The 15,880-nt window shown below is 52.2% G+C and overlaps 2 protein-coding genes across 3 annotated transcripts in view; one reads left to right on the forward strand and one right to left on the reverse strand.

Moving 5' to 3' along the window:
- The window catches only part of LTBP2 (latent transforming growth factor beta binding protein 2), a gene marked incomplete at its 5' end in the record, with an annotated part of 100,177 nt that extends 89,360 nt beyond the window's left edge, over positions 1 to 10,817 (forward strand). Inside the window, 14 exons of the mRNA XM_080808133.1 lie at positions 304 to 426; positions 528 to 653; positions 1,022 to 1,144; positions 1,832 to 1,963; positions 2,241 to 2,366; positions 2,911 to 3,054; positions 3,921 to 4,112; positions 4,233 to 4,316; positions 5,031 to 5,159; positions 5,475 to 5,612; positions 5,697 to 5,864; positions 6,118 to 6,399; positions 7,358 to 7,507; positions 7,926 to 10,817. Of these exons, the coding sequence (XP_080664259.1) occupies positions 304 to 426; positions 528 to 653; positions 1,022 to 1,144; positions 1,832 to 1,963; positions 2,241 to 2,366; positions 2,911 to 3,054; positions 3,921 to 4,112; positions 4,233 to 4,316; positions 5,031 to 5,159; positions 5,475 to 5,612; positions 5,697 to 5,864; positions 6,118 to 6,399; positions 7,358 to 7,507; positions 7,926 to 8,071 (2,063 nt within the window). The 3' untranslated portion in view covers positions 8,072 to 10,817. The remainder of the gene's footprint in view (positions 1 to 303; positions 427 to 527; positions 654 to 1,021; positions 1,145 to 1,831; positions 1,964 to 2,240; positions 2,367 to 2,910; positions 3,055 to 3,920; positions 4,113 to 4,232; positions 4,317 to 5,030; positions 5,160 to 5,474; positions 5,613 to 5,696; positions 5,865 to 6,117; positions 6,400 to 7,357; positions 7,508 to 7,925) is intronic.
- Positions 10,030 to 15,828, reverse strand: ISCA2 (iron-sulfur cluster assembly 2; the record flags this gene model as incomplete). Of its 2 annotated transcripts, none has more annotated exons than XM_080808134.1 (4): positions 10,030 to 14,780; positions 15,195 to 15,310; positions 15,433 to 15,538; positions 15,740 to 15,828. In XM_080808134.1, the coding sequence occupies 4 exons, from the start codon at positions 15,808 to 15,810 to the stop codon at positions 14,606 to 14,608; spliced, it is 468 nt and encodes a 155-aa protein (XP_080664260.1). In that variant the 3' UTR covers positions 10,030 to 14,605. The 2 variants fall into 2 exon arrangements, with proteins under 2 accessions (XP_080664260.1, XP_080664261.1); XM_080808135.1 differs by having other exon boundaries at positions 15,433 to 15,535; positions 15,740 to 15,810.
- Positions 15,829 to 15,880: the final 52 nt, after the last annotated feature.

Raw genomic sequence — 15,880 nt, forward strand, 5'->3', positions numbered from 1 at the left:
CTGAGCTCTCAGCCATGGCGAGGGCAGCGGGTTTGGCCGCCCTAGGCCGGGGTTGCGGGCAGAGGCCGAGCGTCCCCGGGGACACCGCGTGGTTAGCCGGAGAAGCCCAGCAGAAGCAGAAGGCGCTGCAGTCATGCTGCTCCCCAGAGGCTCCCTGGCCAGCTGTGCTGCTGCACAAGGGGACGATGCCTGTCTGGGTCCAGACTCCCCCAGCAGGGGAAGGGCCCTCTGGAGAGCTCGCCATCGGTTCCTGTCCTTGGGAGGTGCTCCCATGGGCCGCCTTGCTCCCTTGTGACCCTGCAGATGTGGATGAGTGTGAAGACTCCCGGGGCAGCTGCCAGGGAGGCGAGTGCAAGAACACAGCTGGCTCCTACCAGTGCCTCTGCCCCCCAGGCTTCCGGCTGGCCAACGGCACCGAGTGTGAGGGTGAGCGGCCGTGTGTGCCCGTCAGACACTGTGGGCGGTGGGGGTGGGAGGGGAGGTGGCAGCATGCCTGGGAGACGCCACTGCCTGCCTTCTCCTTGCAGATGTGGACGAGTGTGTGGGAGAGGAGTACTGTGCACCCCATGGCGAGTGCCTCAACAGCCACGGGTCCTTCTTCTGTCTCTGCGCACCAGGCTTCGCCAGCACAGAGGGGGGCACCAGCTGCCAGGGTGAGAAGCCAGCTTGGCCATGTCCACTCGCCAGCAGCAGGGACATACAGCGTTCCCGGCCCCACCCGGGGATGGGAGGCTGAACGACGACAGGGAGCCAGGTGTCAGGAAGGCACTCAGAGTCTTTCAGCAGGGCCTCTCCGCAATGTCAACGACAGACAGGTGCCCTCTGAACCCTTTGAGTGTCACCCATCTGCCCTTGATAGGGCCCCCATTCCAGTGCTCCTGCCTGCAGCCTGGCCTCTGGCTTCCAGCTCGGGACTCTTCCTCAGATCTCCGAGCCCCACGCCGCCCTCTGGCTCTCCTCCAGGCTGCTTTGGGCCGCTGGGCCATGTGGCTGGGTCTGCTGACGGAGGTCTCTATTCTAGATGTGGACGAATGTGCAGTCACAGACCGGTGTCTGGGAGGACACTGTGTCAACACCGAGGGCTCCTTCAGCTGTCTGTGTGAGGCCGGCTTCCAGCCCTCCCCAGAGAGCGGAGAGTGTGTGGGTAAGAGCTCCAGGGGGAGTGGACAGGGCGCTGCCCCACGTCTACCCACCTCCACACCTGCCTGGTCCTCAGCTCCCCGGGACCAGGAATGGCAGCTTCCAGGAAGCAGAGCACTTTCCACAGATTAATCATCTGAGGGATAATGCATTTATTGAGCCTCTGCTGACTCAGGATCTATCCAAAGACGAATGAAGATAATCATAACCCTTGCGCCAGCAGAGCACACAATCTAGTTTTTAAAGCCAAACTGATTCAACAGACATTTATTAAACCCCTGCTAGGTTCAATGTCTTTTGCTAGGACAAATAGACAGTTATGGACGATGTTGAAATTGAGCAAGGGAGACAGATATGAAGACAATTTTCTGCAATACACTTTGGTGAAGGTTTTATATAAAGAGAATCATTGAGTACTCTGCTATACGGAGAAGGGGGGGAGGGGCAGGAGTATCACAGGCATCTAGGAGCTCAGTGCTTTCCTAAATAGCATATAGTCCTCTACCTAGACAGTCATCCCTGCTGGGTCAGGAGAAATGATCTTGAACTTGATGCTTTGGAGTTGAGATGAGCACAGTAATTTGTAACAGATCAAGGACCCCGAAGGTTGTGGGATGTGACCTTATAATGCCAAGGAGGTGGGGCCAGAGCAGTGACCTATTTCTGTCCCCTCTCTTGGCTCTGGGGCCAGATATTGACGAGTGTGAGGACTTTGGAGACTCGGTATGTGGGGCCTGGAGGTGTGAGAACAGCCCTGGCTCCTACCGCTGTGTCCTGGGCTGCCAGCCTGGCTTCCACATGGCCCCAGCTGGAGACTGCATTGGTGAGTAGAAACCGGGAGGGCTGAGGACACCTATTTTTGATGTATCCAGGTAGAAACGACTTTGTCCTGAGGACCCCGTTTTTGTAACTGTTTGAAGTTTGCATGTTTTCCGCACAGCAGGGCTTATAGAGAGATTGAAGAGGAATGGCATTGTTCTTGAGTGTTCTTGTCCTGTGTTTAGAAGTCACTTTTCACAGACCTTGGTGTGAACAGACCAAGTAATCCCAGCAAAGAGAGCAAGAGTGTGTCCTATACTCTGGTCCCCACTGTCCCACAGACATAGATGAGTGTGCCAACGACACCATGTGTGGGAACCACGGCTTCTGTGACAACACCGACGGCTCCTTCCGCTGTCTCTGTGACCAGGGCTTCGAGACTTCGTCCTCAGGCTGGGACTGTGTTGGTGAGAAGCTGGCAGGCCAGCCAGGCTCGGGGCCGGAGAAGGGAAGGCCCGTGGGTCCTTGGGCCCATCTCCACAGATCTTAGCTGTCCTGGATAGAGGCCCTAGGGCCCTCCTCCTGAAACGTTGAAGGTCACACGGCTCCATAATGGGTCCTCAGAGAGTGGGCAAGGAAGTCCATAGCTGACGCCCTGACCAGCTCCGTAGGAGAAGCGTGGCTATGTCCTACCTGCAGGGGGAGCGAGCACAGCAGCGAAGGCCACGGCCATCTCCGGAGGCACATGTGGAGAATGTGCGCAGAGGGAGGAACCCTTGCTCTTGGTCCCTTTAGTGACCCTTTTCTGCCACCCTTCTCCTCTCTCCCTTCTCATGCTCTCTCATTTTTTTCTGCTAACTCCCTTCTGCTCGCCCCTGAGGTGCCCCTGAGACCTAGCCCGTTTCTTCTGAGAGGATGAGGGGAGGATCTGCCCACTGGGCAGGAGGCAGAGGGCCGGGGGGGCACCGGCTGCGTCTTCTCCACCCCCAAGCCTGTCCTCGTGCCTGGCAGATGTGAACGAGTGCGAGCTCATGCTGGCGGTGTGCGGGGCGGCTCTCTGTGAGAACGTGGAGGGCTCCTTCCTGTGCCTCTGTGCCAGTGACCTGGAGGAGTACGACGCTCAGGAGGGCCAGTGTCGCCTGCGGGTGGCTGGAGGTGAGCGTGCCCCATACTCTACCGCATCATTACACATGAGCGCTCTGTGGCTTACAAAGTGGTTCCGCTGCTCTGGCTCCCGAGAGGGAGCCTGGGCCAGGCCCTGAGCCGTGTGGGCGAGGACTGTGCCACATAGGACTGGAGGAGAACAGGGGGAGGAGTCGGAGTATGGCAAATGTCAAGACAAGTGGATGTCTGTCCCAGGCCAGGGAATGTCCCGGAGGCTCTGGGCTGTGACAACCCTACAAGGGCTCAGGAAGAACGGATGCCAACTTAAGGTGCCCAGGGACTGCAGACTGAGCCCCCGAGGGACCCCGGGGAGCCCTTCAGTGAGGAGGGCCTCGAGGCTGAGCTGAGCCTCACTCTCCCCTGTGCGCCCCACCCCAGAGCTGTTGGGTGCAGCCTCTCTCCCCAGGCCGGACGAGGACTGAGCTGGCCTCCTCTGACTTGGGAAGAAGCAAGCAAGACCTGAAACAAGGAAAGGTGGGAGGGGCTGGGGTACAGTGTGAGCTGAGGAATGGAGGGGCTGCCCGTATGGTACACCACGGACTGGGGGCACCTCCCTGGCGGCAGGACGCTATACCAGAAAGAGCACGGCTTCGGGCACTAGAAGAACTAGGGCCAGGGCCACTTACAGCTGGAGGCCGTGGCAAGTCATGTGGCTTCTCACAGCCTCGGCTGCCTCCCGTGTAAAGGCGGCTGATAATAAAATGCCGTCCAGAGCATCAGGTGAGACAATACAGGTGAAAGCATGGTGTACACTTCCTGGTGCGATATAAATGTAAAGCCTTGAAAATAAATTCAAAAGCTAGGGTGCCCCAGGGGGCCAAAGACAGACAGTAATAAAGGGCGTCTATCTCACACAGGTCAGAGTATTCCGGAGGCCCCACCAGGAGACCACCCCGCAGGCCCCATCCGCATGGAATGCTACTCCGGGCAGAACGGCCAGCTGCCCTGCTCCAGCCTTCTGGGCCGGAACACCACACAGGCCGAGTGCTGCTGCACCCAGGGCGCCGGCTGGGGAGATGCCTGTGCCCTCTGCCCAGCTGAGGACTCGGGTAAGGCCCTGAGGGTTCCAAATTCTCAGTGTCAGCTCTGTAGGGTGACGCTGAAAGAAGGGGAGAGGGGAAGGGGGGCAGAGCCCTCCTGTTTCTAAGCTTGGATGCCTCCCTGCACAGCTGAATTCAGTGAGCTCTGCCCCAGTGGTAAAGGCTACATCCCCGTGGACGGAGCCTGGATGTTTGGACAGACCACGTACACAGGTAACCTCCCTAGAGACCCTCCACCCCAAACTCCACTCACCTGAGGAGGCCCAGCCTGGTCCTCCGGGGGGCCCCCGGGGGAAGTTCTGCATGTAGCCCCAGCCTCCCGCTCACTTCCCTCGTTCCTGTCCCAAGGCTGACTACCTGCAGATTTGCAGCTGGGTCTGACGTGAGCCCCTCCTGGAGGTGTCCATACAACCTGACCTTGGTTCCTCTGCTCCAGAGGCTGAACCCTCCAGAACAAACTACGACGCCACGACTAACGCAGTCACGGGGCACAGGGTTGGGGTGGGGAGTACGGAGACAGCTGCTTTTCCTCCTGGCCCCACTTACAAAGCCAGAAACTTCGGGGAACCCACACTCAAAGTGGGTAGTTCAGGTCTGAGCCCTTCATTGCCCTAATCCTGAAGCTGGAGACAGAAAGAGAACAGAAACAGAAGTGGCTTTCCTTAAGTGCTTGTTATGTGCCAAGCACTATGTAAGCACCTAACTATATTAACCTTCTAATCTTCCTAACAACAATAAGAGATTAAGTCATAGCAGCCGCATTTTTTCGGCAGGAGACTGAGGCAAGGAGAACTCAAGCAAGTTGCCCAAAGGCACCTGACTAGCAGGTGGCAGCACCAGGATTCCCACCAGCAAGTCTGGCTCTGGAGCCCCTAGTCTTATGTTCTGCTTCGTTCGGCTTCTCCCCTCATCTCTGCCCTCCCACAGATGCAGATGAGTGTGTGATGTTCGGCCCCAGTCTCTGCCAGAATGGCCGATGCCTCAACACGGTGCCTGGCTACATCTGCCTGTGCCACCCCGGCTACCACTACAATGCCCAACGCAGGCTGTGCGAGGGTGAGGATGCGCCGCCCCCCCCACCCCCACCCCGGGCCACTCACCCAGCCCCCCGCCGGCCAGCCCCATCCTTGCTGGGAGCCCCCACTGCAGCAGGGGAGCTGGAGGGGTTGTCCGGGCTCGAATGTGAGCCCCTGCTGGAAAGGGATCCCCAGGGAGGGGCCTCCCAGGCGGGGCTGGAGCAGGGGAGGAGGGGGAAGCAGGGAGCTACTCCTCATTATCAGTTACAAGAAAACCTCCTTCCACGAAGCCGGTCTGTGGGCAAGCTGCCTTCATACCGCCCCACGCATCCCCTCCATCTCTCTGCCACCACAGATCACGACGAGTGTCAGGACATGGCCTGTGAGGATGGTGAGTGTGTGAACACTGAAGGCTCTTTCCACTGCTTCTGCAGCCCTCCCCTCACCCTGGACCTCAGCCAGCAGCGCTGCGTGAACAGCACCAGTAGCACAGGTCAGTAGGCTGGAGTGGTGGGGCGGCAGGGAGACTGGATGTAGGCTGGGAGGGCTCACGTGCCTCCGGGCCCTGTGCCACCAGAGGACCTGCCTGACCACGACATCCACACGGACATCTGCTGGAAAAGAGTCACCAATTATGTGTGCAGCCAGCCCCTGCACGGGCGCCGTACCACCTACACAGAATGCTGCTGCCAGGACGGCGAGGCCTGGAGCCAGCAGTGTGCCCTCTGCCCCCCCAGGAGCTCTGGTGAGAAGGGTGACCCGTGCCCACTCGGGAGGGAGGGGCCCTAGGGAAGGGAATGCCCCTGTCTCCCATCCCTATTGCTTGGGGACAAAGCGGGGCGGGGGGTGGGGTGGGGAGAAGAGCACTGCCAGCAACTCCCTCCCAGAGGGGACCAGTCCCAGCACGTTCCCTCTCCCCAGGCAGTGAGCCGGGGAACAGCACACCAGGCCTTAGCTTCCAGAACTTGGCAGCTTCCTCTCTCCCTCCTCCCTGACAGAGGTCTATGCTCAGCTGTGCAATGTGGCCCGGATTGAAGCGGAGCGGGAGGCGGGGGTCCACTTCCGGCCAGGCTATGAGTACGGCCCTGGGCCCGAGGACCTGCACTACAGCCTCTACGGCCCCGAGGGGGCCCCCTTCTACAACTACTTGGGCCCTGAGGACACCATCCCAGAGCCAGCCTTCCCCAACACAGCCAGCCGTGCCGGGGACCACCTGCCGGTTCTTGAGTCACCCCTGCAGCCCTCGGAACTCCAGCCCCACTACGTGGCCAGCCAGCCAGGTCTGTATTGCTGCCCACGTGGGGAAGTGGTGGGCCCCACAGCTGTTTCACTTCCACCGCCTCTCGCATTAATTAATAACTCCGGGGTGGGGGGGTGAGGCCGCAGAGGAGGAAAGACGCACCAGGCCCTCTCACAGGTCCCTCAAGGGCCAACTCCAAATGCCTAGTCGGAGCCTACTGAGGAACTGGGACAGGGGACACAAAGAGGTACAGGACACCACCTCCCCCTCAAAAGCTTCCCTAAGGGCGTTGAGAGAGCGAGAGAAAGCAGGCACACTCCAGTCTCTGTTTCCCCCTCCATGCCACTCACAGTATGCAGAATGACCGGCTCCTCAAGCTCACACTGGTGGCCTGAAACGTGCATTAAGGCTTATTAATCACTTTAAAGTCCTGCTGTGGTGACCCGTGCACGGGACTGGGATTCTAAGAAGTCGGGCCTGGTACCTGTGCGATGGACGAAGCTACCACAGGCACAGCCACTGTATCAGACTAAGACCGCACGGGGACTAGGGTCGGGTCTTTCTCAGGGGTTGGGAGCTGCTTAGAGAGGTTCAGGCAGATCCCAAAGTTTTGCTTTGTGTTGAGTGAGGCTAATCCCCTCTTGCTGCCAGTCTCCCTCCCCACCCCCCAACAAAAAAACTATGCAAAGATTTTAACCACCACCAACCACAACAAAACCAAAACTGTAGACGCCCCCCCCCTTGCCGGGGCCCTGGCGCTGTGAAAGTAGTGCATCTCGGCCCTCCTGGAGCTGACCCGTAGAGCATGGCACGTCTCTGCCACCCCAAGGGGAGACATACTTTCTCCTTAAGGGTTCAGCCTTTTGTTTCAGCAGCTTTCCATGAGGCTCCCAACCCTGACCTTAGGAGTTCAACAGCAGCAATCCTTCATGAGGAGGGTGAGGGCCCCAGGGTCTGGTGCAAGGCCTCAGCTTCCTTCTCTGACTCCCTCCTACCAGAGCACCAGGCCGGCTTCGAAGGGTTTCAGGCAGAGGAATGCGGCATCCTGAACGGCTGTGAGAATGGCCGCTGTGTGCGCGTGAGGGAGGGCTACACCTGTGACTGCTTTGAGGGCTTCCAGCTGGATATGGCCCACATGGCCTGCGTGGGTAAGTGTCAATCTGAGTGGCAATGAATGCCCAGGGAGCAGGAGGACCCTGATGGCTCTAGGAGGAGAGATTGGACCTGCCCTACTGCTCTGTTAGAAACAGACTGAACTTAGGGTAGCTGGAAAATCCACTGCTGCCCCCTAGTGGGCCGTCCTGGAGCCAGGCCAAGCGGGGAGAGCGTGCCAAAGGAAGGTCTCCTGCTGGGTTTAGAAAATCCTTTCCATGGAGATTCCTAGGCAGAAGAAAGGGACAGGAGAGCATGGTCACTCTGAGGCACAGGGTGGGTTCACTACCACCAGCTCTGAGAAGCTTCGTTTTGGGCAGTGACTTCAGCTTCTGGTTGCCACATGTAGGATTCCACTGCAGGGCAGAGGCACCTGGGTTCCCTACAGGGCTCTCTTCCCTCCCTTCCTCTTAGATGTGAATGAATGTGATGACCTGAACGGGCCTGCTGCACTCTGTGCCCACGGTCACTGCGAGAACACCGAGGGCTCCTACCGCTGCCATTGCGCTCCAGGTTACGTGGCCGAGGCAGGCCCCCCACACTGCACTGCCAAGGAGTAGCAGTGAGGGGTCAGTGTGGACAGCTACCTGGAAATGGGCCCCAGCCACAGGCAGGGGCCTGGAGGAGGCTTTCCTAGCTGGGAAGACATCAGGAAGAAGCAGGCAGAAGGCTCCGCACCCCAGCTCCCAGCCAGACCTGCCTGCTTTTCAGCTCTCCCAGCTTGGGCCCTGGCTGTGAGCTTCTGTCACTGTCTTCCTGCCACCATGCCCTTGCTTGGCTCAGACACCACCAAATGCTTTAATGCTTCAGCCACTGGCCGTGAGGATCAGCCTATCATCTGTCCTGGCCTTGCTGTGGGATGCTTACCAGAGGATGGCCCTCATCCACCCCCTCAAGCCGTGCAAACATGCAAGGTCGTTCGGACTCAAACTGCAGACACGCTTTCCCAGTCACGATCCACGTAACATCCTGATGATTCCACAGCTGGGTCAGAGGTCACATCTGCCCGGGTATGGTCCTCAGTATCTCTTGAGCAAAAAAGGATTGGCGGAAGTTTGGGGAATGACTCCAAGTCCTCCTCCCAAGAACCATCACGGCAGCCAAGCTTGTCTGGGCCAGATTTTGCCACATCTCCATCCTGTTAGCAGTGCTGTGGCCCCAGGCAGGGGCAGAAGATCCCCTCATCTAAGAGGAGCAAGACTGATACCAGCTTGCTGAGTGGAAGAGACACAAATGAAGGGGAGCACAGAGACTGAGAAAGCAGCAAGAGGGCAATACGGAAAATATGGGGAGGTGATAAGAAAGGGGGAGCCAAGGCTTTCAACAAGGCTAAAGAAAATGTTCGGTTGCTTTGGGTAAGCACTCACAGTCTACCCAGGACAGCTGCTGTGCCCCACAGCAAGGCTGCCACAGGACGGGGCCCATCTCCGATGACCTGTATTAAATACACACTGCTTCTTACACGACACAAATCTCTCCTGGGCTCTCCTTTTGTGGGTACCAGTTTGAGGTACTAAAAATAAAGGGGTCTGTTCTCTGGCTCGTGAAATACAGTGCAGTCTTGTTTAGGGGAAGCCAGATTACCCATGTCGTTTCTTCTCTCTACTCAGAAGCCCTTGCTGTCTTTCCTTCAAGAACGGGAAGGCAGGCTGGCATCCCTCTCAGTTTACAAGTAGAGACCCACTCCATCCTTGGCCAGCTAGAAGTTGAGAACCACAGTGGAATAAAGAAATGTACATTTGGGCTCCTGTTTTTGTTTTTATTTCATATTAAACTAAATTTCTTTACCATGTTGGCTAAGTCTAAATGTTAGACACGAGGATGTGCCTATCCTTTTGACAGCTCTGCCAAGAGCCTCTGATTGGGATCCAACGGGAAAAGGTTCTTTATTCTTCTAAGACAAGGAAAGCTCTGCCTTTGCATTTGTCTGATGAAAGGCAACGTAAGTAAACAAGACTCCATGTGCCTGAAGACATGGAGATGAATGCTATTCTCTTAATTTAATCTGTCCTGTCCTACCTGCTGCTCTAATTGTCGGCCATCCCATAGTAACTTATTGAATGCTTGTTATGTGCCAGGCACTCTACTGAGTGCTGACCACAAATTTCATTTAATCATCCAGCAATTCCACTTACTATTTTTATTCCCAATGTATAGATGAGTAAATTGAGACACACAGGGTTTAAACAATTTGCTCTGTCGCTGCACTAGTTGAGATGTTTTCAGCAGACAAAAATACATCGTTACACATATGAAAATATTCCTAACAAAAGAAATGTGAGTTAAAATCACACTTGAGACACTTTTTTAAGGCTGTCAGATTGGCAAACATCAGAAGTTTGCTAAGACTCCTAGTTGGCAAGCTTCTGGTGAAAGAGGGATGCACATACACAGCTGACAGGGCCTTAAAAGGACGCAACTTCTGAAAAGGGTAATATGGCGATGTCTTTCAAAATTATAGAAGCACTTACTCTGACCCTTCTAGGAATTTAACCTTCAGATATAGTCTCACCAAATGTGAAATGACACGTGTAAGAGGTTATTTATTATAGCATTACTTATAACAGCAAAAGAGATCAGAAACAAACAGTTGCTACGGGGGCCCAAAAATGAAAGAAAAAAAAATGGCTCTAAATGTCCTGATAAGAAATCCAAACAGACAAGCGGGGAAAGGCTGTAGAGCAGAGTAGACCGTGTGCTGCTATTTGTCTAAAGAAAGGGGAAAGACACCTGGGTATCTGCTGACCACCTCCTCGCCACTCCGCCTCACACCCCACGGTTCAGAGAACTTCTTACCACTCTTCCAGATCCGCGCTGGCGCTGCGCCGCCTCCCAGCCCTCGCCTTCCTGCTTACCCTTCCGGAACAACTTCATGCACATACACATATTTCTTTGTATCAAGAACACAAGTAGCATCCTATGCATGCTGTTCTGCACTTTGTTTTCACTTAATCCAGACTTGCACATAAAGAACTGTCTCATTCTATGTTATAATGGTATATTATTCCATTGAACAGATAAATCATAATTTATTTAATCAGTCCCCTACTGATGGACATTTCCATTGTTTCCCCTCTCTTGCTATTATAAGTAATGCCATAATGAATATTCTCGTGTATATGTTATTTCACATTATATCTATGGGATTATACCTATAGGGTAAATTCTTAGAAACAACAGTGGTTTGTGGGGAGGGTGACAGGGTGGATGGGTACAGGATTGGGAGACTTTTCACTGTATCCCGTTTTGCGTCTTTTTGAATTTTGTACCATGTGTATTACCTTTCCAAAAAAATAAAATATTTTTAAATACAGCTTTGGCCATAGACTGCTTAAATGCTCCCTTCTTTATATATTTATCTGACAATTAAAGCCACATAATTATTTCTGAACTTCTTAAAGCAAACTTTCTTTAAATAGCCCTGTAGCATTTCTGTGGAGAAAGGGCAAACGGATTTTTTTTAAAAGAGCAATCAGAAACACCACTGCTAGATACCTAGAAAAGTAGAGGAGTTTCCCGCCTTTCAGACAAACATGCAAAACCGTAACTATGTTGCAGTGGACAATGTTGGGTTCCAGGCACTACCAGCGGCACTGATCCGCTCTCAGCCAGTACTGAAGGGGGACGCCGCCACACAATCAGTGCTGCCTGCTTCTCTATATACACTCAATGCTGTATAAAAGGAGACTGAATTAACAGGTTTCAACTCTTAGAAGTTAGAAAAGTTAGAAAGTTCTTGGACACCTACTTTAGTAGCCCTTCCTAATCTCTTCTAAACCTGTTTTCTCCTAATCCTTTGTAATCTGTGGACATTCCCACACAAAGAAACTAAGGGTGGATGGGACACCTACAGCTCACATACCGCTAGTCACTAGCAATCACATAACTGAAGAGTATGATTCCACCACAAGGTAAGATCTGGATGTTGACTAAGAGCCCCCCCTCCCCTTTTGAGCCACCAACATAAAGCAGATAGACAACACGGGCACCTGGGTGGCTCAATCAGTTAAGCATCTGCCCTCCGCTTGGGTCATGATCTCCAGGTCCTGGAATGGAGCCCTGCCTCAGGCCCTCTACTCAGTGGGGAGTCTGCTTCTCCCTTTCCTTCTGCCCTGCCCCCTACTAGTGCTCTCCCTCTCTCTCTCTCAAATAAATAAATAAAATCCTAAAAAAAGGCGGGGGGGCGCCTGGGTGGCTCAGTGGGTTAAAGCCTCTGCCTTGGGCTCAGGTCATGATCCCAGGGTCCTGGGATCGAGACCAGCATCAGGCTCTCTGCTCGGCAGGGAGCCTGCTTCCCTCCTCTCTCTCTCTGCCTGCCTCTCTGCCAACTTGTGATCTCTGTCAAATGGATAAATAATATCTTAAAAAAAAAAAAAATACGCTGGAGCACCTGGGTAGCTCAGTTGGTCAAGTATCTGCCTTCAGCTCAGGTCGTGATCCTGGAGTCCCAGGATCCAGCTCAGCCCAACACTGGGCTCCCTGCTCAGTGGGGGGTCTGCTTCTGCCCCTTCCCCTGTTCCTTCTCTCTCTCTCTCTAATAAATTAAAAAAAAAAAAAAAAAGCATATTCACAACATAAAGCAGATGCAGGCTCCCTTACTTCTGCTTCTTGCATCATATCTTACTAGGGCAAAGGCAGGGTATGCTACCCCCAAACACTCTCTAACTTGCATAAATAAAACCAATTCTTCAACAATAAGGCCTTTCTCCTTGAAAGTAATGGGGAAGCAAAAAAATCTTCCAATGGATACCAAAAGAGTATCAAGTTTTCCTAAATGAATTTGCACAGTAAGCAAAATTTGTGAAAACATCTGCTGGTCTTTACCAGAAAGAGGGCACCTGATCATAAAGGGCCTGCAAAAGACCCTAAACCTATTTTACTAAGCTTACTATTTATTCCAAGCAAACTGCCCTCTATCCCCTTGATGCTATTATTTCTCTATGCTCTCTGCTGTTAAAATTTCTGTATTATCCTACTCCAATGGAAGCTTCTTACTACTACTGCGGATTTTCTCATGAGGCTTTCTAGTGTGATAAAGTAAGGTGATTTCTCCCAAACCCACCCTTTCTAAAACACAGAATCCCAATTCTCCCCATTAACAGCAGGTACTTAGATATAGGCATTCAAAGGGACTCTGTTCCTATCTAAGTGACCATTGCAATTTAATGGTTTACTTAGCAACTAAAGCATTTAAGCTCCTACTCTGCATGAGTTTTAAAATCACAAAATCATGGGGCACCTGGTTGGCTCAGTCAGTAAAGCATGTAATTCTTGATCTCAGGGTCATGAGTTCAAGCCCCATGCTCGGCATTGAGCTTATTTAAAAAAATAAATAAAAATAAAGTGCACTCTTTAAAACAATATGTTCTAACATTCAAAAGGTAGCAAAATCTCTTTTTAAAGAGGATGAAAAGACTGCGCTGAAAATCTAATTAGGCCCAGGTATGGGCAGCAACTTTAAATGTCTTAGTAAACTTAAACAGACGCTCCCATGATACGCTGTTTTCTACCCCCTCCCATGGAAATCTGTGAAGGTCAGGTTTCTGAGTGTCCCTTCCTTCCTCTTTGTACACATTGTACACACAACAGCTTGCTTTCTCTAAATCCTAGGTTTTCCCATATTGAAAATGTAAGTACCCAAGCTTCATCTTGTCTCTAAAATCTACATTTCCCTTTTTAATGGTAAATTCTTTTGCTGAATGACCTTAATTCCAATCCACTTCAGAAATGCAAGTTTTTGCTGTAATGAACTTTTAGGCTATTGAGGAAAACAAGAGTTTAACCAACAATTTTTCCAGAAGCAATTTGGTTGTGGTTTCCCCACGTGAGCATTAATAAATCATTTGTCATGGTGGTGGTATTTCTGTCTTTTTTTTAGTTGTCTGTCCATGAAGTTCTGGGTCCCCCAGCACTGTCACACACTGTCACAACTATTGCTAGCTCTGTAGCCTAATTAAGTGCCATACCCAAACAAGTACTTTAAAATTCATTGGAATTTGTGTCTTCAAGAGCTTTTCTTTCAGCAACCCTAACATAAAGTTGCCAGGTTTAACAAATAAAAATGCACAATGCCCAGTTAAATTTGAATTTCAGATAAACAACAAGTAATTTTTAGTATATGTCTCATAAAATATTTGGGACACACTTACACTAAAAATTATTTATTTGAAATTCAAATTTAACTGGGCATCCTGCATTTTATCTGGTAATCCAACCTGAAAGAAAATCCCTAACCATCTATTACCTTTACCAACAAGGGGACCCCTTCCTGCTATGCATGAGACCAAAGACATTTTACACCATAAGATAAGTAAAGCAACATATCCTAAAAAGACTCAGTCATTGAATAATCACAGAATCTTGAAATGTCTGTCTGAGTACAGAGTATGAGGCCTATTTTTTAAATGATTCAGGTTATCAGTGGGGCTTAGATCCAAGTTTCCTGGGTGATGGACTACTGGTTTTGTGAATCTAGCAGACCTGCGAGTAAGAGAGGAAAACGTATCTACCCTAACAAATGGGAAGCGGGGAATGGGCAGCACAGAAAATAAGGATGTGGGGGGAAAAGGAAAAAAAAAAAAAAGAAAGAAAAAGAAGGGTGTCACTAGCACATTCAGGAAGAGTGAGATGAAAAAGAGAAACTTCCGTTCACCTTTCTCATCCTTTCTAGCCGAGTAACCAGTGTTCAAGCTACCCAATCTGTGACCCTGATCCAGAACACCAGTAACTAAGGACTTTCTTCAGAATGGAGCTTTTATACATAGCTATACACCTATGTACAAGCACCCGAGAAGTGACTCCAAATTTTGGAACCCTGGAGGCTCTACAGATTATAGCGGGCGGATTTCAGCCAGTTAGTATATCTTAGATCACAGCACCTAGAGGGTTGGCCTTAGAAATGTGTGAGTGAAAACAGACTGAGAGTAAAAGCTTCATATTCTGAAAATAATAGTGGCAAAACACAACACTCCTGGACTGAGGGAAATAAAACTGAGAGGAGGATATGATTGGAAGGAAACCTCTAGAATTCTACTAATCCTAGCTTCCTCAAATTGGAACAAGTGGCAGCAATCTCTGGGTCACCTGTCATCACATCAAAGTTTGATAGAGAAGGATGAGCCACAGGAGCAGCCTTGCTGAGCTTGAGGATTGTTCAACACTTGAAATGAGCTTCGGATCAGTTCTTGGCTGAAGTCCACCTGGGCCCCTTTCACGAAAGCCAAGCTATCAGAGTCAACCACCACTCTTGCCCCGCCCTGTTCAAACACCCTGAAAAAGACAGGAGGAAGACATTAAGGACTATCATAAACACCAAAACCATAACACCCTCTGAGCCCTTGGGGTGCATATCCTGTTTTTCTAAATACAGGAGAAGCATTCCTTATTACCTCTAACAAGTGTTGCTTCTCTCTGAGGCAAAAAGGGTCAATGGAATGAATACTGGTAAAGGTGTAGGGATTTAGGCCTGGAATCCAGTCCAGCCTGACTACGCAAAGGACCTAGACAGGCCAACTTCCCTCCTGTAATATAGTTATTCTGAATCATGACAACAAATCCTCACTGTATTCCCACTGTGTGAGAAGGGTGGTGTTGGGCGTTCTTAGCAAACCTTTTAAATTCGAAACAAACGTGCACTTTTATCCCTCCCACACATTCTCTGAGGACCCACCCCTTCCTTCTTGCCTGTCGTCGGGGTTGATAACTGTATCCAGGGAAAATTTGTATTGGAATCCAGAGCATCCACCTCCCTCCACCTCCAGCCTTAGGAATTCCGACCCTTCGGTGATTTCCAGAAGTCTCTGAAATGCAAAAACGGGGATCAAGAATGCCCGGCAAGAGGTAGCAGAAGGGTGGGCCAAGGGGAAGTCCCCGCACTCTTGGCCCTCGCCCCGGCACCGCCGTCCCGCGTCCGGCCTCCTACCTGGACGCAGCTGGCGGTGAGGTGGATCTGCCCTTCGCCGGCCTCGGGGCTGGAGGACGATGCTTCCCGACGAGCCTGAGGTCCGCGAGAGGCCGCGAGGAGCCTGCTGCACATGGGAGGGGGATGAGCCCGGGAGCAGAGGGGCACCTGGTCACTTCTACCTGGACAGCCTCCCGGCAACCCTGACGACCTCCACCCGGACAGCCTCACGCCAAGCCCTCGCCTCCCCCGCAGGCCTTCGTTCCCCCCTTAGTTCTGGAGGCGGAGAAACTAACACCCTTCCCAGATGCCTTTGTAGGCTTGGTACCTGCCCCTTGCCCAGGGAGTGACCGCTCTCAGCGCCGCGGCCGTTAGAGTTAGCCCGCGGACGGCAGCCATCTTCCTCCACAAACCCCGCCCCCCGCGTCGCCCCAATCCTTTTCTCCACCTGGGCCTTCGGAGGCGGGAC

The sequence above is a fragment of the Martes martes genome, assembly GCF_963455335.1.
Source record: "Martes martes genome assembly, chromosome: 7".
NCBI classification, from domain to species: domain Eukaryota; kingdom Metazoa; phylum Chordata; class Mammalia; order Carnivora; family Mustelidae; genus Martes; species Martes martes.